At 42.3% G+C, this 23,555-nt stretch overlaps 3 protein-coding genes across 3 annotated transcripts; 2 read left to right on the top strand and 1 right to left on the bottom strand.

The window, feature by feature from the left end:
- Positions 1-609: 609 nt before the first annotated feature.
- On the top strand, positions 610-2,552 carry LOC308155707 (uncharacterized protein). The gene is made up of 2 exons (XM_080529081.1): positions 610-1,537; positions 1,749-2,552. The coding sequence occupies exons 1-2, from the start codon at positions 670-672 to the stop codon at positions 2,480-2,482; spliced, it is 1,602 nt and encodes a 533-aa protein (XP_080385207.1). The 5' UTR covers positions 610-669; the 3' UTR covers positions 2,483-2,552.
- A 6,511-nt stretch (positions 2,553-9,063) lies between these two features.
- Positions 9,064-14,630, top strand: slc12a9 (solute carrier family 12 member 9; the record flags this gene model as incomplete). The annotated part of the gene is made up of 13 exons (XM_080530164.1): positions 9,064-9,265; positions 9,489-9,623; positions 9,771-9,908; positions 10,152-10,454; positions 10,586-10,693; positions 10,849-10,960; positions 11,125-11,282; positions 11,395-11,477; positions 11,570-11,694; positions 11,868-12,060; positions 12,167-12,341; positions 12,512-12,658; positions 12,905-14,630. The coding sequence occupies 13 exons, from the start codon at positions 9,064-9,066 to the stop codon at positions 13,750-13,752; spliced, it is 2,727 nt and encodes a 908-aa protein (XP_080386290.1). The 3' UTR covers positions 13,753-14,630.
- A 1,749-nt stretch (positions 14,631-16,379) lies between these two features.
- Positions 16,380-22,296, bottom strand: hsd20b2 (hydroxysteroid (20-beta) dehydrogenase 2; the record flags this gene model as incomplete). Its single annotated transcript, XM_080529079.1, has 11 exons — positions 16,380-16,517; positions 17,084-17,230; positions 18,069-18,134; positions 18,679-18,760; positions 18,881-18,915; positions 19,119-19,163; positions 19,397-19,464; positions 19,645-19,755; positions 19,849-19,924; positions 21,397-21,443; positions 22,128-22,296. 11 exons carry the CDS (start codon positions 22,294-22,296, stop codon positions 16,380-16,382), a joined length of 984 nt encoding a protein of 327 aa, XP_080385205.1.
- Positions 22,297-23,555: the final 1,259 nt, after the last annotated feature.

The raw sequence follows: 23,555 nt of genomic DNA, 5'->3' as shown, positions 1-23,555 counted from the left end.
CTATTAAGAATCCTAGTCCAGTGGATGTTGTCAAGGGTTAGGGTTACTATTGGCAGTCCATCATCTGATTGAACGTAGCCCCCCTCGTGTGATCCTAACACAAGCCTCTTTGATTATTTAAAAATATTTGATTTGTGACAATTATACTGTCGGCATAAAAATGTATAGACTATATATATAATCACCATACTGAAAAGTGCTTCTACAGAAATTGCCCCTTTAGCAAAATGCCTTTGCCTCTTCTTTGGTCTAAGCAATAGAATCTGGTCTGGCTATACAGCACATGAATATTGAATAACACATTGAATAATGCCAGGCAGGTTGTTCAAGGCTTGCTCTATTAGAGTTAGAAATAGTATATTGTCATGGCTCTGTTCATATTCAAATGACAAATATTATGTGGTTGTTTTGACATTGGGCCAAGAAAATGTTTAATTATGAGCCCACTTTTGTTTGAAATAATCAATTTTTACATCTAATATCCTTGTGGAATTCATGGTTGCTCATGCGAACTACAAGGCCCACAAAGCTGCAACACATCTGACATCATAACAAAGCGACAGTGGCGCTATGTTGTCGTGAGCGTCCATATTTTCACCACGAATATATATTTTTTAAAAACATGTAATTTCTGAATACCAGCCTATTATGCCCTGATCAGAGTATTTAATGTTACAGCGTTTTTTTGGGAGCATTGTTATCATTCTTCGGGTGCCTGACCAGACTGACGGACTGGCAACCATCAACTTCAAGCAAGATAACGTAAGGCAAAGCCCAACCCAACAACAAGCAAGCAGCAGCATTGTAACTGTGTGGTGGTGTGACTTCGGGAAATATCCAATCATCCAACTAATCTCTGCCACCATGAGCCTTATGATGGACGCTAGTGTCTCTTTTCTTAAATATGAACTAGCGTCGACCATCGATCAGGCGGTGAGATGTGCCGTAGAGACCGTTTTGAAAGAGACGGCCAGAGTCGTCAGCGTCAAACTAGCCGCCGCTCGGACTGCCGCCGCGGAGTCTCACCGTCAGAACCAAAGTTTGACAGAGAGACTGGAGACATCGGAGGGTGAACTCAAGGCCGTACGGTACTACATGACAGCGGCCGAGAAGAACATCAAACAATGTTTACTTCTCAATCATAACCAGCCGAGATCAAGTATCGGCGCGGGTTCCTCCGTGGAGTCTCCCTTCCTCCCCCCCACCACTGCCACGGGGAGTCCTTCCAGCCTGCTGCTGAGCAGGGGCCTCTCCACCCGGGCGCCCAAGGCGTTTCGAGCTTCATCCACACGATCTCAGTTCTCCAAGTCACTTCCCAGTGTGGGTCTTTGTTTACCAACTGTGCAGCACGAATGGCCAAGGAGCAGCTCAAGCCTTAAAAGATTACGGGCAGCATCCTCGTCTACAGTTTCCTCCAACGTCACAGGGACAACTAATAAGGCTCCTGAATTGGAGGTGGGAAACGTCCCCTCCAAACCCGATGATGATACAGAGGAGGGTCAGTTCTACATTACAACTGATGGAGTCGTAGAGAAAGGTAATCCAGTTAAATTTATATTTGCATTCACATTCAGTAAATAAAACCTGTCACCTGCTCAGTAAATGTTACTAGTACTACCTCTGCATCGGGTATCAAAGGAGAGGCCAATGATTTGTACAGTACATCTGCATTTTCAAATAAATAAGGCGTTGTGTTCTATCAGGAATACTTCAATAATGTTTTGGAATATGCCGTTTGTCTTTTGCAGAGTATAAAGCCATTGCAGGGGGAGGAGTGGACTCTGGAAGAATTTCACTTGAGCAAGATGGGGAAACACTGGTCGTGGAAGCCCTTGAGGAAACCTCTGACATCACCAATTTTGAGTTTGAGATGGGTCCTCCAGCAGGCAATGTGAATGAGCTTGGCCTAATCCAGGTGCTGGATGATGTCAAAGAGGGAACTGTTAAAGTTGAAGAGGACCCTGATATCCCTTTGATAGAGCCTCTCCTTTCTGAGTCATCATCACCACAGCTTCCCCAGATCACAGCTCCCACTGGTGACAATGATAGTGACAGCACCTTCATGGGCTTTGTCCCACCTCCTGTAGGTGAACCTGATCCTATGGGGCCTATACAGGTTCAGAGGGAGAGTTCGGATAAGGTGCATCGCTGCAACGTGTGTGGCCGTGGCTTCCGCCGCTTCTACTGCCTGAAGACACACCAGCGCATTCACACTGGAGAGCGGCCGTATCCATGTAGGTACTGCGAGAAGCGTTTCCGCCACCTCGACAGCCTGCATAAGCACCAGCGCATCCACACTGGAGAGAGGCCTTACCGCTGTGCTCAGTGTGGTTGCTGTTTTAGAGAGCTTGGCCAGCTGAAGAAGCACAGGCTGACCCACTCCCCTGCCGTCACCTCACCCCATCCTGTCCTCTCTCTAGTGCAGGCAGGACCCTCCTATACCTGGCCACACCTCAACTCACAGTCTCTGGATTCAACTTGAGATAGAGAGGGAATTGTAAACAATGATTGTATGTATTGCATTTGAAAGCCGGTGTACAACAGTGGTTGTTACGAATATTGTCAATTTGCAACCAAATAGTTTATTTGTAAAATTTAATTAAAGAAAACCTCATCTAAATTGGTAGTGCAATGTTGAAATGTATGGTGTATTTTGGTGTTGAGTCACAAGAGTTGATGGGAGTTGCACCACAGCTTAACAACAAGGAACATTTTCTTTGGTACATTTTATTGTCAGTGTTTGAACATGAGGTGCACTCCATCAAAAAATACATAACTAACATTAACAATATGGTAGCTATGCTTTCGGTCAGCAGCTATTAACAATATTTTAACTGGGAATTGATGTATTTGTTTTGAGCAAAAATGTATTCATTTTGAAAGTGTCCATAACGTAATTTCCTCAATAAATCATAATGCCTTAAATTTAACAAAAATGTGTATAATTTCATTACCTGTCTGTTTAACGTCCAATTGTATCCTGTATCCTATATGTACAGTGGCAAGAACAAGTAAGTGAACCGTTTGGAATTACCTGCATTTATGCATTTGTCTTAAAATATGGTCTGATCTTAATCTAAGTTACAATAATGAACAAACATTATTTTAAAAAATAATGTTTTAACTAATAACGCACTGTATACCAACATGAAAACATAATCTCAACAGTGAAGTACGATGGAGGGAGCATCATGATTTGGGGCTACCTCATGGTTTTGTTAGAAATAATTATTTCTTAGAATAAATTTACTTAAAGGTTGGATGTTTCTCTTTTTCTTCAGTGTGACATTAAGCTAATTCACCAAAAGGTGCATTTTCTTTTATAATCCTTTTTACTAATCTTTACCAGGGGTGCCAATAATTGTGGGAATGAATTAAGAGACCACTCCAAATGTTTCTTAAATCGGAATCTCGACATGTATGGCAGCCATTCTCTTCCAGTGTGTTGAATTCCAACTCAGTCAGACCTCATTCTACTTAGACACACCAAGATTGACACACCAAGATGGCGCCCTGCATGGCTGCTGTGTTTCGGGCTCCTGACAAACATTGCAGCTTTTTGCTTATTATTACATTGTTATTTTGTGTTATTTTCCCCTCTAAAGTAGCTAGCTATCTTAGATATGACAGAGAGACACAATTGCACATGAGAGATATGACGACCACTGACCTAAACCGTACATTTTACACTGACGCTTGACGCCGACTAGGACTACTTCCATGTCGTAAATGCCAGAGGCGGGGGCCCAGAGGGTGAGACTGAAACGACACGAAAACAAAACTCCCCAGCATTTTTCTAGCCAATGTTCAATCACTGGACAACAAGCTGTCTGAGCTAAGCGCAAGGATGTCCTACCAACGAGAGACAAGGTACTGCAATATCATATGTCTGATGGAGACCTGGCTTTCAACGGATGTTCCCGACCATGCCATCGTCCCTCTGAGGTTTTCCACCTGCCGCACAGACAGAGCAACAGAACTTTCTGGGAAGAGCAAAGGAGGAGGGGTATGCTTCATGTTCAACAATGCTTGGTGTAATCCAGAGTGTTCATTCCCTCCTTTTGCTCCCCAGACCTAGAATACCTGGCGCTGCTATTTCGCCCTCACTAACTGCCTCATGAGTTCACCTCTGTTATTGTTATAGCAATCTGTATTCCGAAAAGCCAACACGAACATGGCATTCGGCAAACTATATGAATCAGTTCGCAAAATAGAAAACAAGCACCCAGAGGCTGCTCTCATCGTAGCTGGTGACTTCAACAAAGCATCACTGAGGCAAGTTTTACCTAAACTCTATCAACACATCAACTTCCCTACACACAGACAAAATACCCTCGATCACTGCTACATCCCCCTACATCATGCCTACAAACCCCTCCTCCGCCCACCATTTGGTAAGTCTGACCACGCCTCCATTCTACTTCTGCCTGCCTACAAGCAAAGACTGAAAATTGATCCACCTATTATGATTACGGATATATCCTAATCAGAATCCTAATCAGAAGCCGTGGATTAATAGTGCACTGTAAGTGCTCTGCCTTCAAATCCGGTGACATAACTAATGACAAGAAAGCCCGCTATGACCTCCGCAGAGCGATTAAGACAGCCAAACGGGAATATAGTGAAAAGATAAAGTTGCAGCTATGCAGCAATGACTGACTCATGTGGCAAGTGCTGCACACAATTTCAGTCTTTAAAGGGAGACCTGACTGCACAACTAAAGTAGCTGGCTCTCTCCCGGACGAAGGCAGCTCAGGCGCGTCAACATCCTCAAAGTTCTTGGGCCAGACGGCATCCCAGGCTGGGTGCTCAAACTGTACACGCCGCAGCTGGCTGGCGTGTTCACGCACATATCTCTCCCTCTCCACAGATATAGTTCCCTCCTGCTTCAAGTCATCCATCATAGTCCCTGTGCCGAAAAAGAACAAGGTAACAAGCCTAAATGACTATCGCCCTGTTGCTCTCACTTCCCAAGTGAGCAAATGCTGTGAGAAGCTGGTCAAAGAGCTGGTCTGCGACTCGCTATCAACTGGACCCCCACCAATTTGCCTATCGGCAATACAGATCCACCAATGATGCCATTGCCACTGCTCCCCACACCGCCCTCACCCACTTGGATAAGAGGAACTCCTATGTGAGGATGCTGTTCGTAGACTACAGTTCAGTATTCATCACCATTGTCCCCTCCAGGCTCGACACCAAGAGACCAGAGACCTAGGCCTTAACCCTGGCCTATGCGACTGGATCTTGGACTTCCTGTCGATCCGACCCAAGTGGTGAGAATGGGCTCAAAGACCTCCATCCTTTAACACAGGTGCCCCCCAAGGCTGCGTCCTGAGTCCCCTCCTTTACTCCCTGTACACCCACGACTGCAAGGCCACACACGGCTCCACCTCAGTGATTAAATTAGCTGATGACACAACAGTGATTGGCCTGATCACCGACAACGACGAGACGGCTTACAGGAAAGAAGTCGATCACCTGGCTCAGTACAGCCAGGAGAACAACTTCTCTCTCAACACTGACAAGACCAAGGAGCTAGTGGTGGACTTCAGGAGGAAAGGTCGGGAACACGACCCCATCACCATCAACGGGTCAGCTATAGAGAGGGTCAGCAGTTTTCAGTTCTTCTGCATCCATATCTCTGATGACCTCACCTGGGACGTGCATACCAAACAGGTGGCGAAAAAGGCACAGCAGCGCCTCTTTCACGCCTCTTTCACCCTGCGGGCCTTCTACAGAGGCACAACCGAGAGTATACTGACTGGGTGCGTCACTGCCTGGCATGGCAACTGCACTGCCCTCAACCGCAGAGCGCTACAGAGGGTGGTGTGGACAGCCAAGTGGATCACTGAATGTAAGCTTCCCTCCATCCAGGATATATACGACAAACGGTGTGTCAGCAAAGCCTGGAGGATCATCAAAGATCCCAGCCACCCCTACCACAGCCTGTTTGAACTGATGCCGTCCAAAAGGTGAGGCCTCGGCTCTTCCGGAGCCTCAGGGCCAAAACTCAGAGGCTAACAGCTACTTCCCCCCAGGCGATCAGGCTCATGAACAAGCCCACTGTAGACAATTGACTAATAGATTTTTTGTTACTTATGTCCTATACTGTCACTTTTTTATTAAGTTATGTCTTTCAAAGACAATGGTTCATAAGAACAAGGGCAAGCAGCATTGGGGACAACAAAGCTACAGACCGGCAGAGGGCCAAAACGACTCTACTGACCGGGATGACCGCCAACTCATTCGAATGTCACTCAACAACCGTAGGATGACATCAAGTGACCTACAAAAAGAATGGCAAACAGCAGCTGGGGTGAAGTGCACAGTGAGGACAGTTTGAAACAGGCTCCTATAGGGCAGGGTTGAAGTGCAAAGCTAGAAAAAAGCTCTTCATAAATGAGAAGCAAAGAAGAGCCAGGCTGAGGTTTGCAAAAGACCATGAGGATTGGACCTTAGAGGACTGGAGTAAGGTCATCTTCTCTGATGAGTCAAATTTTCAGCTTTGGCCAACACCTGGTAGTCTAATGGTTAGACGGAGACCTGGAGAGGCCTACAAGCCACAGTGTCTCTCACTCACTATGACATTTGGTGGAGGATCAGTGATGATCTGGGGGTGCTTCAGCAAGGCTGGAGTCGGGCAGATTTGTCGTTGTGAAGGACACATGAATCAAGCCATGTACAAGGTTGTCCTGGAAGAAAACTTCTGCTTTGACAATGTTCCCCAACTCTGATGATTGTTTTTTCCAACAGGACAATGCTCCATGCCACACCAGATCAAGATGCCTCACCCTGTCATGGCCAGCCCAATCTCCAGACCTGAACCCCATTGAAAACCTCTGGAATGTGATAAAGAGGAGGATGGTCATATGCCATCAAACAAAGCCAAGCTGCTTGAATTTTGCACCAGGAGGCATAAAGTCACCCAACAGCAATGTGAAAGACTGGTGAAGAGCATGTCAAGACGCATGAAAGCTGTAATTGAAAATCAGGGTTATTCCACTAAATATTGATTTCTGAACTCTTCCTAAGTTAAAACATTAGTATTGTGTTTTTTTAAATGAATATGAACATGTTTTCTTTGCATTATTCGAGGTCTGAAAACACTGCATTATTTTTTATTTTTTTGACAAGTTGTGTCATTTTCTGCAATGCTCTAAATGACAATATTTTTTGAATTTGGGAGAAATGTTGTCAGTAGTTTATAGAATAAAACAAAACCAAAATCATTTTACTCAAACAAATGAATACTAGGCCTATCTTTGAATATTAATTAATATATTTATCCAAAATGGAAGATATATATTTATGATTCAACAAGGATGCATTCAGAGCATAGTAGGAACATTGCACTCTTTTTTTATGCCAATACTTCGTCGCCCTTGATGTTTCAGTTCTCCTTCTTCATCATGTATTTGTGGTATTTTTACCCTCCCCTTTTAGGCAGTCACATGAACAAATTCTACTGTCCCGTGACCTCCGTCGAACAAATAGCAAGTTTACTAGCTGTGAAGCTAGGGATGAGAGATAGTATGTGCTATATGTCCATCATATAGGGTGTGTCAATATTTAGACTTGAATTAATAGTTTATGCTATTTTTAATTAATATTATTATTCTATGTATACCTTGTTAGGGCTTACTCATCTGTAGATTAGCTGGTTATTGCCATAAAGAAACACAGCCTCTATGATGACGTTGGGGATACCTCGTAGAAATCTGTTTTAAAGAGATTAGCCTGCTGAGCAAAGCAAATAAGCAGTCAGACGGATGAGAGAGAGGAGTTTTTAACAAGCGGAAGTGTTCTCATTGATTCCCGTTGACTGCCGGAGATAGGTGAGTGAGTAACCGACTGCCCATTTCGGTCGGGGCCGGTATTTTTCCTCAATAACTGAGTGATATGCAAAGATGCATTATTCCTTATTTAGTTTGTTCTTATTTCGCGGAATTGCAGGTTTGCAGGTTGAGTGTCTACTCTATCGCCACTGTTTATGACGCACACTTCCCCTTTTTGGGATATGAGAGGTCCGCTAACGTCAAACTTGATATCAAGTGTTTTTTGTTTGTTTGTAGCCTAATGCCAGGGCGTGCCATCAGCTTTCGGAGTCAATTTATTGAGCATTTCTAATACATTGCATTAGCGGTCTTTACCTCGATCACCTTGAAATGTTATTTAGTTTCAACTATCTTAAATTCGAAAGGCCACACATGGCTTCCTAAAGCTGAGGTGGTGAAAAGTAAAAACGTGAGATTGGTTCTGGATGCTATGACTGACATGAGATCAACAGTATCCCCTTACGTCTGATATGTCACACGAGTAGCACCTGAAATTCAAAATGTTGAACAAGCATCTCCTGTCGCGTTTATTTGATACGTATTTGCAGCTCCTTATGAGCAACACGTTTTGTTTTAATTCATGCTACATAATTCGTAGGGTTTCCTGTAGACTTCGTATATTGCAGCATCACATCGTTTGTTAAAGGGGCAGTCTGGAATTGGTACATCCATTTGTAGACATTTCAAAATTATAAAACAGATATGAAGAATTTGTTCAAATGTCTTACCCCATCAAAACCCTTGTTCTATTCCATTGTTTGTCAACAATGTATTTATAAACAAACACTGTACAGCTTCAAAACATTGTAAAAACAATAATGTTCATCTTATGGATAGTCACTCCTTGCATCCATAGCTCCTTATATGAATTTGAGAGTGGTTAGGCCAACATGTCTCCACTCCATCCCTTAGTTGTTTATGCCTAAAAGTGGCAGGGAGACCACTTTGTTAGATTTCCCCTTTAACAAACAATGGAGTAAAACAACCTTATTTTGGATTATGATGAGCCTATATAAATGATATTCTTCAAAAGTCTATATATATATATAATTAAATGACCACAGCATTGCCTATTGCACATTACCTTTAATAGGAAACTATTACGGCAAATGTTAATTTCGTAGCTTTCCCACTGAGTTCTCTCTGTAAGAATGTCTCATTTTAACCGGGTTTCAGGGTTTCAACTGTGTGGAAAATCTAGCTTGAGAGGCTTCTCCTGAAGGCCATGTCTAATGAACACACACCGCTCCTCACCCATGGGGTGTGTGGTCTAGCTGTAGACACGACAATATGTGGCATGGGGTCAGCAGGCACCGGCGACACGAGCCCTGGGAGTCCTAGTACACCCCGTAAACTCAACACATTCTTTGGGGTGATGGTGCCCACCATCCTGTCCATGTTCAGCATCGTACTCTTCCTCAGAACCGGTGAGTGCAGCTTCTCTGTTTGGAGATTAATCAGCAGTCTGGTTCTTACTTTTAACTTCAATGAATTGAACAGGTTTAGTTTATCATGCCTGCTTATCATACAGTTATTTAACCATACATTTCCAGATGTTAACATTGTTATGTTGTCTGTGTGCATGCATGTAAATTAATTACTGTAATGGTGGTCCTAAAAGATGAATACTGTCTAATGATGTTTCCATAGGGTTTGTTGTTGGTCATGCAGGACTCTTGCAAGGCCTATTAATGCTGGTTGTAGCCTACACCATTATCTCCCTTACAATCTTGTCCATCTGTGCTATTTCTACCAATGGTGCTGTGCAGGGAGGTGGGGCCTATTGTATCCTTAACTGTCTCAGACCAGCAAAAATGATGATCCTTTACTTACTGCAACACTTGTTACAGCAAATTCGTACCTTCATGCATCAAAAGCAACATATTCATATTCCTTTCATAATGCTGAACCCCTTAACTTAATGTTTGCCAGTTATGATCAGTCGATCATTGGGCCCAGAGTTTGGAGGAAGCATTGGACTCATGTTCTTCCTGGCCAAGGTGTGCGCATGTGGAGTGTATGTGCTTGGTCTTGTTGAGGCCATACTTGACATATTTGGTCAGGACCCAGGTCAGTGTTGCATTTTTGGAGTTCTGATGATGACGACTCAATCACGATTCATAGCATGTGTTAGTGCCAACAACTTATTTTACTACTAGAATCATTTGTGTTTCTTATCAGTTATTCAAATGTGTCCAATTAGTCAGCTATAACTTTTCCCAATTATTTTGGGGAATTGAAAATGAAAATTGAAATGTCACTATGTACCCCCTATTTTTCCATCTTGACTGTTTAACCCCCTTCCCACATCAGCGTCCTCTGAGCCAGTAGGCGTGCGGGTGCTTCCTCAGGGGTACTGGTACACAGTACTGTACGCCTCTGTGGTGCTCCTGCTCTGTCTGCTGGTGTGCCTGGTGGGTGCTCATATCTTCGCCCGAACCTCCTGTGTCATCCTGCTGGTGGTGACCCTATCCCTGCTGTCCATCTATATCAGTCCTCTGGCAGTGAAGCCCCAGGATTTTGTCATCACCCACCAGGGACCTGGCAACCAGACCCTCCATTACAATGTCACCTATACAGGCTTCAACGCCACTACATTGAGGAATAACCTGGCCGGTGAGTGCAGGACTTATAGGTCATGGGGAGAGTGAAAATGTTGATGGGGATGTGAAACTTTTCAGAGTAAGGCCATATGGCTGGTTTGGGAGCAGATATAGCAACATAGCTCTTCTCCATTTTCTCCTCAGCGGGTTACACCTTGGACTACAGCACCAATTCGGTCATGTCATTCGCTACTGTGTTTGCTGTCATGTTCACTAGCTGCACCGGAATCATGGCTGGAGCTAACATGTCAGGTGACTGCTTACTGTGTTAATATCAAGTTTACTCCACATAATGACATTATCAACTAATGACAGCTGTCATACAGGGTAAAAAACTAATTCACACACGCACCCACACTCCCTCACTCTCATACTGATGTCACTTTCACTTCTATCTGTACTTGCAGGGGAGCTGAAGAGCCCTAGTGTTTCCATTCCTAAGGGCACTATTATTGCAGTCCTCTACACCTTCATAGTCTATGTGCTCCTCTTCTTCCTGGTCAGCTCCACCTGTGACAGGTCTGAAATGGATGGGTGGCAGTGTTTTGAATTCTGCTCTTACCTCAAACATTCCCATACTTGTATGCAGTTAGGGGGAAATGTAGTCTACAAATGTATGTACTTTGTTCATAAACCAGCCAATGACAGATGAGTCTACAAATATAAATGTCCTCTTGTTTCAGGGCCCTCTTGGTTCAAGATTATGGGTTCTTCCAGCGCATAAACATTTGGCCACCATTTGTCACCATCGGGATATACCTTGCCTCCCTGTCGGCCGCCATGTGCTCTCTGATCGGAGCATCAAGGATTCTCCATGCCCTCGCACTGGACCAACTATTTGGTAAGGTTGAAATGGAACAATCAAAGATATGCTATTCTTCTGCTATTCAATATTCATTGACAATAGATGAGATAAGGGGTGTGATGTAACATTGATCTTGTCTTTATCTTAGGTCTCCCATTGGCTCCTGCTGCCATTACATCAAGCTCAGGCAACCCGTGGGTGGCAGTGCTCTATACCTGGGGAATGGCACAGGTGTGGAGAGCTGATGTATGGTGTATTCAGCTATGCAGTGTTTTGATCTTGAAGACATGCTCTCAATATTGCTTGTTGTGCCTTTGTTGCAGTGTGTGGTGTTTGCAGGCCAGCTCAATGCTATTGCTGGCCTGGTTACAGTCTTCTACCTGATGGCCTATGCTGCTGTCGACCTGGCCTGTCTGGCTCTCGAGTGGGCATCAGCACCCAACTTCAGGTAGTCAAATGCTGTAGAAACATGCTCGACCATTTTTGTTTAAAAAGACAAATGTATCTTTCACTTATGATCCTCATACTGTGTTTATGCCAAGACTTCATCTATTGCCTACAGTAGCTTTGATCCACAGTACCAGTCCTGCCTTCTGCCTTGTGTCTCTCTGTCTCAACCAGGCCCACCTTCCAGTTCTTCTCCTGGCACACCTGTCTGTTGGGGATCCTGAGCTGTCTGGTTATGATGTTCGTCATTAACCCTGTGTACTCCTCAGCCAGCATCGTCCTCCTCCTGCTGCTGCTGCTTTTCCTCCATTACAGATCACCCACCAGCAGTTGGGGGTACATCAGCCAGGCCCTCATTTTCCATCAGGTACACACACACACGCACGCACGCACGCACGCACCAGTCCTGTACATACACAAAAACGTATACTGTAGTCCTTCACCTTGCTCTTTCCCTATTCCCCTTACTGTAGGTGCGTAAGTATCTGCTGATGTTGGATGTGAGAAAGGACCATGTAAAGTTCTGGAGGCCACAGGTGTTGCTGATGGTGGCCAACCCTCGCTCCTCCTGCCAGCTCATCAACTTTGTCAACCAACTGAAGAAGGGTGGTCTCTTTGTGTTGGGCCACGTACAATTGGGAGACCTGGGTAATAATTTAGGGTTGGGGGTTTTGATAGCCAATAGTATTTGACTATTAACCGCTTATCTTTGTCTGAACTCTAGAGCTATTTGATCTGTCATCTTATTTATGGCAAAATAGAACGTTTCCAGGCAATGTAGTCACTTTCCTTCCTTGCCTTCCTTGACTGTGTTTCAGACACCCTACCCTCGGACCCAGTTCAGCAACAGTATAATTTCTGGCTAAGTCTGGTGGATAAGCTGGGGGTGAAGGCCTTTGTGGACCTGACCCTGTCCCCCTCTGTTAGACAGGGCACACAGCATCTGCTGCGCATCACTGGCCTGGGTGAGCCCCACATATCCCTCATAACCTTCTGGTCATTGTGTAATAGAAGTGTTGACAAATGTAGAAGATGGATGTAGCTGATGCTATATACTAATGTTATTAGTTTGTAAAGTGGCAGATTATGCAGTTTCACTTGAATGAGTAATGAATTCCCTCATCAGTATGCAATGTTATTGTAATGTGTTTGATTCTCCTCCTGCTTTTTCTTTCATTATTATAAAAAAAAAAAAAATATGTATCTCTCAGGCGGCATGAAGCCCAACACACTGGTCTTGGGGTTCTATGACAGCTGCACCCCTGAAGACTACTTCCTCCAAGACCCTGCGTTCTGTGAGTTAGCAGGGGACAAAGGTGATGGTGGGGACAATTTTGGGGTAGACCTGCCCTCTTTGCAAGCCCACTTCCCCCCGGTCCGTCACGTGGAGAGCCCACGCTGGCTCATGCCGGAGGAGTATGTAGGAATCATCGCAGATGCTATTAAGATGAGCAAGAATGTGTGCCTGGGCCGCTACTTCTTCCAGTTGGAAGGGGAGGGAAAGGAGACCAAGACTGATGGTGCAGAGAGGACCATCGACGTGTGGCCAGTCAACCTGCTGCAGCCAGGGAGCAGTGGCTATGTGGACGTCTGCAGTCTCTTCCTGCTCCAAATGGCATGTGTACTGAACATGTCCAGCAGGTGGCGCCATGCCCGGATGAGAATATTCCTGTGTGTGGAGGCGGAGTCCAGTGACCAGGGCTGGGTGGTTAAGGAAGAGACCTTCCGTGAGCTCCTGAGGAAGCTGAGGATCCGGGCTTCCATAAAGATAGTACCCTGGGACTCTGTGGTGCAGCTCTATGGTGAGAGACCTGAGCAGGGGGAGCCGGCGGGATTGTGTCCGGCCCCAGCTCTCTCAGAGGAATTCCTGTCTGCAGTCAACAGCCTGCTGATGGAAAACAGTGCCCAAGCTGCCGTTCGCTTCCTGCATTTACCTCGCCCACCGGCTCTGTCCAGCCAATCACAGCAGTACCTCAGTCAATTAGAAGCTATGACTCATGGTTTAGGCCCGACTCTCTTGATTCATGGCCTCACCCCTGTCACATGCACTGAGCTCTGATGCTCACTGTATGTGTTTGGGAACATTTTGGATGACTTTCTCATCATGTAACTTGATACTGAATATACAGTATAGGCAGATCAATGTCTGATCCAATTACAGTACATGCTCATAATGTAATAAGAAAATATAAATGTTTGTTCTTCAGAAGATGAACACACACACACACATTATATATATATATAAAGGGATGTTCTAGTAAAGCTCTGCTCCTCAAGCTCATAGTTTTGCATATTGTAATATAACAATGTACACATTGTTCTGACAACCACTTATTTCACGAACATAACCACAGCTTGAATCGTACTGTACCTTCAGAAATGTTTTTGTGTTCACAGTGTAATTCAATGGAATACTCTCAAGCCTTTGTGTTGGTTGGGTAATCATTTACTTTTAAGTTATGAAATATGAAGCAAAGCTTAATGATGTGATTGTGTGTTGTGCTCTACCTGCCATAGCCTAATTTCTCCAACAGAACCCCAGCACAGCACAGTGCTGATCATGTTGACGTAACTCAATGAATGGAATAACACTGTGGCCGGGGATGTTTACTGTCATCCAAATTCATTGTCAACTAAATTATATTTGTATAATATGCTATTTTGTTTATAGGTAAAAGAGAAAAGCCTAACTAACAATGTAAACTTGAATCTCTTTTTTCATTCCGTTGGTTTATGGTACGTATATTTCTCATGCGAATTCCCTCAGCTTCTTGACTGAGTTTGGGAGACCGCTAGTTTTCCTGGACCAAATGATCTCCTCTATGACATTAGGGCCTGCTTGCTTTTTTAGACCACCATGTGGTCTGCAATGTATTCAACCTCCCGGGTGATCACTCTCTGCACTAGATTAGGTCTTAACCTAATCCTGAAAATTCATATTACACATCAAGCACCAACAAGCCATTATCAGGCAGACTAAATTGCCCGTTTGTCTGTTCTAATAGTGATGACTGTTCATGTGTAAATAGTAAAAGCATTGTCTGTTTTTTTCATGTTCTGAAGAAGAGAAGAGTAATGTGAGAAGTGCAGAATTTGTTTACTTGAGAATTGTTTTTGTTATTTGTCAGAATATGCGAATAATGTGCCTGTTCTTATGTACAGACATTACAAAGGAAATGTTACTGACTTCTTAGTTTCGTATTTAGGAATACCATTTTTGGAATTCTTAATATTAGTTTGAGGTATCTGCAGCTATGTGAAAGCTTATGGATTTAACCAAGCTTAAGGCTTATGTGGGATGCCTGTGATGAAATGGGACCATGAATGTGATGTTCTCAGGTGGTGCCACACATACTCATGTCCAAGGTTTGTGTGGACTGATCAGTTAGTGTCAGGCAGGCTGCCAACTTTTGGGGCATCCATATAAAGGATTCAGCTCAACCATATTACTCAATATCAAGTGGAAAAACCAAAGCAATTACTTAAAATGAGGTTTATTCAATATTGGTATGAAATATAAACAAATTGTTTTCTCCATACATATGCCAATACATATTTGAAAGTAATTCAATTTGTGAATGAGTTAGTAAAATGCAATAAAATAAATATTAATGTATTCTCTGTGTATTCTGTAGGCTCTTAACCATCCGACGGCCTGCCGGTGGGCCCTAGCGCTAATTATCTTAACCTGTACATGCTTCCTATGTTCCTCTGTTTACGTACGTAGTTATGCTTTACATCCTCTCAAAACTATGATTCTTGCACTTTGAGCCAAATAATCCATCTCAAGATACAATCACAACAGCAGGTGCAATTGATGTCACTGTCAGACCACCCAAAAAACCACTACATTAACACATTTGATAAAACTCACCAATGAAGGCGATCGATAACATTCCGGCAACAACGGTTTGTTTACATTGCTAAATAAATATTTAGGCGTAAATTAAAAAAATAACTCTTGCTTCAGTGTGTGCAGTGTATTTCGCAATGCCAGTGCCACTTAGTCATTCTTACTATTGGGGAACAAACTTCAGAGTGTCTAACCCCATACATTTACTCCAAATGGTTCAAGAACAGCTTTCAATTGACTTTGGGTATACTTTGGATAGGTGTTTAAGGCTAATTATACAGGAATGGTAAGGGGGTAAAACCAAATGGAGATCACCTATCCCATGTTACTTTTAGGATGGTTGATACCAAGAGTGGTGCTTTATTAAAATGAATCCTAAAACATCTATATTTTCATGCATCCAACCTTGGGTAATATCATGGGCAGATTATTTTAAATCTATAGTTTTTCAAATGGGAAGGCAGAAAACACACTCATTCACATAACTCTCTCACTAATTCTACAGTACAACAACCACATCATACAATCTTATTACCAATGACATTTAAAGGCAATCAATCAAGACCAGTAACATTGTTCAAATAACTTTACAGGTTTTGTTTCTCTATTTTTTTTACACCATTTGTATGAAACTGAAGTTCACATGCCCGCAGCAATACCTTAAGCAAAGCATAATTAGATGTATATGTATAGTTAGCATTCATATTCTCTGAAGCAGAACTACTATATGTAAAAAATATATCTCCAATAAAATAATAAATTACATGTCCAATATGCCCTCTTGTTATTCATGCACTGCAAACACAGTTCTGTAGAAACATCTTATTCACATCTTAGTTCTCCTTTCTTGCAGAACATTCTGTAATTTCATCAATTTTCTTCTGTTTGCGTTTTGCAAATTTCTCTGTCTGTCTTACACAGTAAGACGAGAGGCGCAGCCAATCCGGGAAGAAAACAGAGAGAGCAATGTGCTGTGGGAAAGAAGCGAGAGAGAGAGAGAGAGAGAGAGAGAGAGAGAGAGAGAGAGAGAGAGAGAGAGAGAGAGAGAGAGAGAGAGAGAGACATTTACAGTCACACACAAGGAAATAATGTAAATTAAACATGGTCCCTGTTTAGTTAATTATATTGCGCGAAAATATCAGCTTAAAAAATATCCATATACGTGTAGTCCAGGCCTTAATTTGGAACAAAACAGCGCTCTCCACTGAATGTTCTTTATCACACAATATAATTTCTTGATGGGCTACCGATTTATCATGGCTATTTGGCACTATTTTAAAGCTCAAATTGACATACTGGACAGAACATTGTGGAGGAAAAAGCTGCACTTTGGGCGTTGAGTTTGTTCTGCAGTTCGACCATGTCCATGACTGGTAGGAATAATCATTGGGAATAAATGTTTAAATGGAATAAAAATAATGTCTTATCTTTGACCATCATCTATTCTTCAGTGTTTTATTTTCATATACTATAACATAGTTTGGACTGAATGTGTGTACACTATGTACTGTATGAGTGGGTGAGGAATCCTTCTGACCTGAAGAGCGTGGGAGATGCAGCCGCAGGTGTAGCTGGAGTGACCGACTGTGTTTAGAGCCACTCGGGCAAAGTCAGAGGCACTCTTCACCAAGGAATTAGCCTCCATGTTGGTCATGTTGGTGGAGACCATGAAGGGGGCCACACACTGAAGGAAACATATGTAAATTATGAATGCAAAGAGAGTAAAGAATGAGTACAGTAAGCAGCAGGAGGTTATGCAAACATAAGGAAGGAAGGGACCAGTGAACATGCTTAAACAGAAAGAGTATCGATATTAAATTGTTGGAGTGAATAGGAATTCTTAAATTTGACATATGAGCATTAAAGGGACAATCTGGGATTCAAACAACAGCAGAGTGGTCTCCCTGCCACTCTTTTTTGCTAAATAGCAGAGAGAAGTGGCTGGAAAAACATAACCACTCTCACGTCTATAAATGGAGCTATGGATGACTGACCATTATCGTTTTAGCCATGCTTTGAAGCTATAACGTTTTTGTTTACAATTACATTGTTGTGGTGTAAAACAATCTTATATGAATGAATGAATGGTCTTTATTGTCATTAATACAGTACAGGTACCATACAACGAAATTTAGGAGGGGGGGCTCCCCTGGTGCTTGGAAGAAAAAAGAAAAAAGACAAAAAAAACTAAAAACAAGGTTGACAAAAATAAAGGCTATGTACACTATCTACTATACAATAAAACACTGTACACTATGCTATGCTATAAATATCCAAACTTTTTCCTATATCTGAACCTTGTGTAAACATGGGTTGTCATATTGCACATAATACTTGTTGCACATAATTCTGGGTTCTGATGAGGGAAGACAGTTGAACTAAATTCATGAGGCATTTATACGTTTTATTCCTCAATAATTGATGGCTAGAGAATATATAATTAATTTCAATGTCAAAATGTATATACCAATCCCAGATTGACCCTTTAAAAAACATCAGTTTTTACACATCATCTATTTTACCTGAACAGTGACTCCGCGTGACGTGTACTCTGAATTCAGACTTCTGGAGAAATAAGTCACAAAAACCTGGCAAGAAAAGAGTGGAGATCTGGTGAATATTGATGCACTATATGTGACATGGTCTAGTGATTTAGTCCACATGTTGGGAACTGTGAAACCTCGCGAACGAGCCAAACAAGTCTTGTTGTGAAAAGATTTGTTTTCTGTTTTTTTGCATATTACGAAAGTTGAAGTGTTAAAGAACCCACTAAATATCATAAACAACAGTTTCACATTCACTAAATACCTAGAATTTGTTAGCAAACTTGCTGGGTGACAGGTAGTATTTGTATTAGTGTGGGGGCGTATCCCCTTCATTTCAGCTACCCCCATACCCCCACAAATAGCCTTGTGGGTGTGTGTGTCTGTTTGTTTACAAGATGGATGCTGCCATCAATTACTGTATCCACAAAGAAAGTTTTGTCGATCAACATACTATTCACGGGACTGAGGTCCGTTGACATACCTTCTGCTTTGTTTTGGGGTAAGTGTGAGTTACATGCGTTGTTGCCTCGTTTTACTTTATTTTTTATTCTTATTCAAAAAATCCTCTTCAAAGAGTAAGAATTACCTTAGTGGCACAGTAAAGAGACAGCAGGGGCTGTGGCTGGGCTCCGGCTTCTGAAGAGATGTTTATCACCAGACCTTTCCCTCTGAGAAAGAGAGGACATGAATGTAGAGACACATAGTCAACTTTCATGAGGTATGAAGACATGACCTTTATTCTTACATTCCAAAGGTATCATCACAATGATGTATATCAGTATATGTACCTATCAACCATGCGTGGGAGAACCAGTCTGGTCATCTGATGAATGATAATAAGACCACCATCATCACCATCATCATCATCATCATCATCATCATCATCATCATAGCCTTCCTCTAAATATTACAACAAGATCAATATTTTTCCCACAATGGTTAAAGGTTATAACCGTTATTAAGAGACATAAATACTGTAATTACAGGTACATGCACGTAGGTGTATCAGAAAGACCAAATTATTACCTGGGTGACAGAGAGAATGTTACAGTTGATCACCTGGGTGATTCTCTGGAGTAGAGAGGGACCCAAACACAAATCACAATCCATAATTGTCTAACTCAAGCACAAGCAAAGCAGGCAAACTCTTATTAAAGGCAGGAGTTACTTTCTGTTCTATTTGAAAGTTAGAACGTACTCATATGGTTCATGTTAGTCAATGTTTAGTTAAATGATAATAAGCTTGTTGTAAACAAAATAGCATCTAAAACGGAGAAGGTGTTTAAAGGTGGTTTAAATCCTACCTGCTCAGGATTTGGTACATCAAGGAAATGCACCAACCGTCTAGCGTAGTTCATGCCTACATTGTTAACTGTACATTAGGGTTGGGAGATAAGATTGTACAATGTTAATAATAATGATGCATTTTCACTATAATCATCCACCTGTTGTCCCTTATACTGTAAACCCTGTCTGTTTTTTTTCTGTCCCTTGATTGATTGATTTTTTCCTGAAATAATTTTCATTGCCTGAAATAAGTAGAAATAATTACCAAGAATGCCAATGTCCAGGTCACGTAGTCCCTTGGCTATAGCAGGGTAAATGCCATGGTCTTCTGTGAAGTCTGTCTGAATGATTTTGGTCTGCCGTCCATACTGACATTCTGGATGAAACAGGTTGACATACAGTTGTATTTCTGTGGAACAACACACCTGTACAGTATATCTATCCCACATCTCTATTTGTAATGACTTACCAATCTCTTTGGCAACAATGTTGAGCTTATCCTTTGACCGGCTTATCAGTATGATATCTAGGCCTCTACTTGCTAACTGTAAGAGTTCAAGCAGAAACATAGAGGTGAAGACATTTTCACTGTACAGTAAAAGCACTTCAGTTAAATGGTCAGTCTTAAATGTTTTCAGTTGACTTACTGTACTAAAAAGTGTTGGGCCCCTCGATATAACAAACATATTTTTTATGATCACTAAATACTTTTTTTTAGTGTGAGTTGGATTCACTGTATAGTCTGCCGTAGGCTACTGGGTAAGTGACACATGGCTTGTAAACTCAAAAGCAAGGACTGTGTGATCATCTAATTATGTGTAGTTATGTGTTTTTAGCATGCTGATGTTCTCTCAGCATGTTGTGATGTCCTAAACATGCAGTTCATAGTGATGTTATTTCTTCGCTCCTACCTAGGGGGGTAGTGGTGGTCTAGTGGATAGTGAGTTGGACTTGTGATCGGAAGGTTGTGAGTTCAAATCCCGCCTGAAGCCACACCACTACTAGTGTGCCCTTGGGTAAGGCACTTAGCCCTCAGTTACTCCAGGGGGAATGTCCCTGTAATTCGTAATTGTAAGTCGCTTTGGATAAAAGCGTCTGCTAAATGGCAAAAAATAAATTATAATACCTAGCTACTTAGGGTGTGTTCTCACTAGAACATTTGCTTCACTTGGAATCAGAGTTTTGGATAAAATGCGCTTTGCTCTGCGTCGTTTGGAGCTGTGAGAACGTGCATTCGAAGTCACTCCCGGAGCAAATAACCGACGCATGCTCTGCCTGAAAAGGGTGGTTTCGCTCCGATTAGAAACGACGCATGCATCACTTCACTTTTGGTGAGAACGCTGGTCGAGGCTGTCCATAGGAAAACAACAGCGCAGCGTGTTGATCTGGATAAGAGCGGGATGAACGGGCATTTATTTTCAGCTCATGCTCGTATTGCCATTATCTGGCACCAAAAACCAAAAAGAAGCGCCAGTAGAGCGAACGGCACACGTTGTCGTGGGTCCATCATTCGTGTCTCTGTTGAATTCCCTCAAAATGTTTCTGACCAATCAACTACCACGTCTGTTGCTTCGATTGCGTGCTTTGATTGCTTCGATGACGTATGTTGCTTCGATTACAAATGTGTTACTTCGTTTACATAAAGGTGCTGTGAGAACGCAAATCAGAGAAATAATTTATGCAACAATGTTGCAATCTCATCCACTTGCCGGTCATAATTCAGATTTTCATGTGAGAACATGACCTAACATGATGGTAGCCAATGAGATTCAGAGCATTTTTCTCCAGTATTTGGTTTGAGGGGTACCAACATTCAAATAAGCATATCTTCTTCAACATCATTTGAAAACTTACAGTCTGCACTTTCATAATCTGGAAAGCTGAAAAATGACCTTGCCCTACTTGGGGACTTTTTCACCAGACCCTGTCCCTGTTTTGATGTACAGAAATGGGGTTCAGAGAGACAGGCCATCCTGCAACCTATTATGTTCTGGACAAATTCCAATGAAAGACTCACCTCATTGGCGTAGGCTTTACCAATCCCCGAAGTGGCACCTGTAACAACTGCAGAGAGGGAACCATGGTCAGACTATTGTTCATAAATCAAGTCCATAAATTAGAATTACAGTTGACATGGCCCTTCATCCTCTCTGCAGAACTATAAGAGGTCTGACACTAAATGACATTGCAGGAGGGACATCTGTGGATATTTCTATTCATCTCACAATACTAGCAAAGTAATCTATTTTGTCCTAGTGTGCTTATACTACAGGTGGCTATCATCAAATTGCATGAACTGTTTTATAGTTGCCATTGTCAAGCATTGTTAACATTGCCAAAGACAGTTATAATATAAACATCCATGCAATAACCAATGAGAAAATTCCCACATGAGACTAAAGTGGACAAATCCGGTTTCACCCAACAGCAGATATTATCTTGGGTACAGGATGAAACATTGTGTAAAGTAGAATGTGACCTGCCTCTAACAGTCTTTAATTAATTCCACATAATAAGTTGAGAGGGGACACACTGTGCAGATGGAGAAGTATATTAATAGATGCAATAGTCAATGCATGAATAGATAAAAAGTACCGGTATAAATGTTTAAACCAGTTGAGGCAAGCTTCTATTCAAGTTCTTAATTTGCAAAATTACTGTTCTTTTAAATGCAATTACATATACTTAAAAGAAAACATTTAATGTATGACCGCCACTATTTTAATAGAAACTGACATTAGTAATTACCTGCCCATTGTCCATATGCCTTTAAATCAACTTGCCAAAATTCTGACAGCACATAAACTCTGAATCCACACCAGCATTTCCAGGTCCATTTCAGCATGTAGTAAAGAACTGTGAAGCCACCAATAACGACAAGTACCCTTAAAAGTCTAGAGTCTGAGACTGTATCCATGATTGTGCGAATTGCAGCTGACAGTGCTTGAAATAGATACTTTGCTGATTTATATTGATGAACATTGACTTTATCATGCATCGATCTGAAACGCTCCGCCCGTGAATGTTGCTCTCATGCGTGTATTGGTCAGAAATATTGTCTGGTGCGTCATATCCCGCCCCTGGCTCAGTCGTCCCCTCACACCAACTTACCAAAACACTACCGTTCAGTGTTTGTTGCCGATTCTCTCCAACTTACCCCGAAAGGCGCTATGTTGTGTGATAGCAATATCTGGGTCAGAAAAGTCGTCAGAATTGAACGAGGACATGGTATGTCCCGTCCACCACGGGTTTGCGAGGCAATGAATGTGGCAATCTAATCAATAGCAAAGTGTATCAGTTTGAACAAGCCAGTCTAGAGACACGTTGTTGTCCTCTCTGCAGATAAACATAAGCAGCTATACACACCATTTTGTTAATTATCTCCACGAAGACCACATTCAAATGTTTGTGCTTTGATAAGTGAAAAAAATGTTGACTCACTGGTTGTGAATGATATTATTATGTTAAAAGGTACATTCGTCATGATGACGGACTCCGCCACTACAGTCACACACGATCTGTGAACAGTACACCCAGTGATAGCTCCGTTTTGTTTTTATTGTACATTGTACATAGGTTCGGGTTCCTCACTATACAATCTCTCGGATCACTAAAACGCGCACGCAAGTCCTTCAACGGTTTCCAAATACTTTCCCCCAAAGCTTCGTCTATATCATGTTCCATGCGTGTTTTTGTTTGTTTGTTTTTTAAACCTACTTGTGCGTAATCATATCAGATTATAATGACACAGACATGATTGAGTAAGTAAACATAATAGTTTACACAGCTCCCATGTGTGAATATTCCACGGCCCTGAAGACCCGCATGTGCAGGACAATATCAATGACGTTAGGCTGTCACGCTCACCGCAGATTTCATGTGACTTGCGCGGTTCACACGGTCATGCATAAATCACACCTGAGTCGCATGTCGACAACAAAATCGGATTTGGGTCACATTTCACTGCCGTGTGAACGAAGCCTAGATGTGTGGGGCAGTTCATTGATGGTGGTAAGGGATGTCTGATTGTTCTCCTACCTACTAGTTGTCTCATTTTACATTTACATTTTTGGCATTTAGCAGACGCCTTATTCCAAAGCGACTTACAATCAATACATCAATACATTGTCTCCATCCATCCATTCATCAGGTTTGGACTTGGTCCTGGTTATGGGG

This window comes from Nansenia antarctica (assembly GCF_963989245.1).
Source record: "Nansenia antarctica genome assembly, chromosome: 4".
NCBI lineage: Eukaryota > Metazoa > Chordata > Actinopteri > Argentiniformes > Microstomatidae > Nansenia > Nansenia antarctica.
The sequence above is the reverse complement of the archived record's forward strand: the minus strand, read 5'-3'. Positions and strand labels throughout refer to the sequence as shown.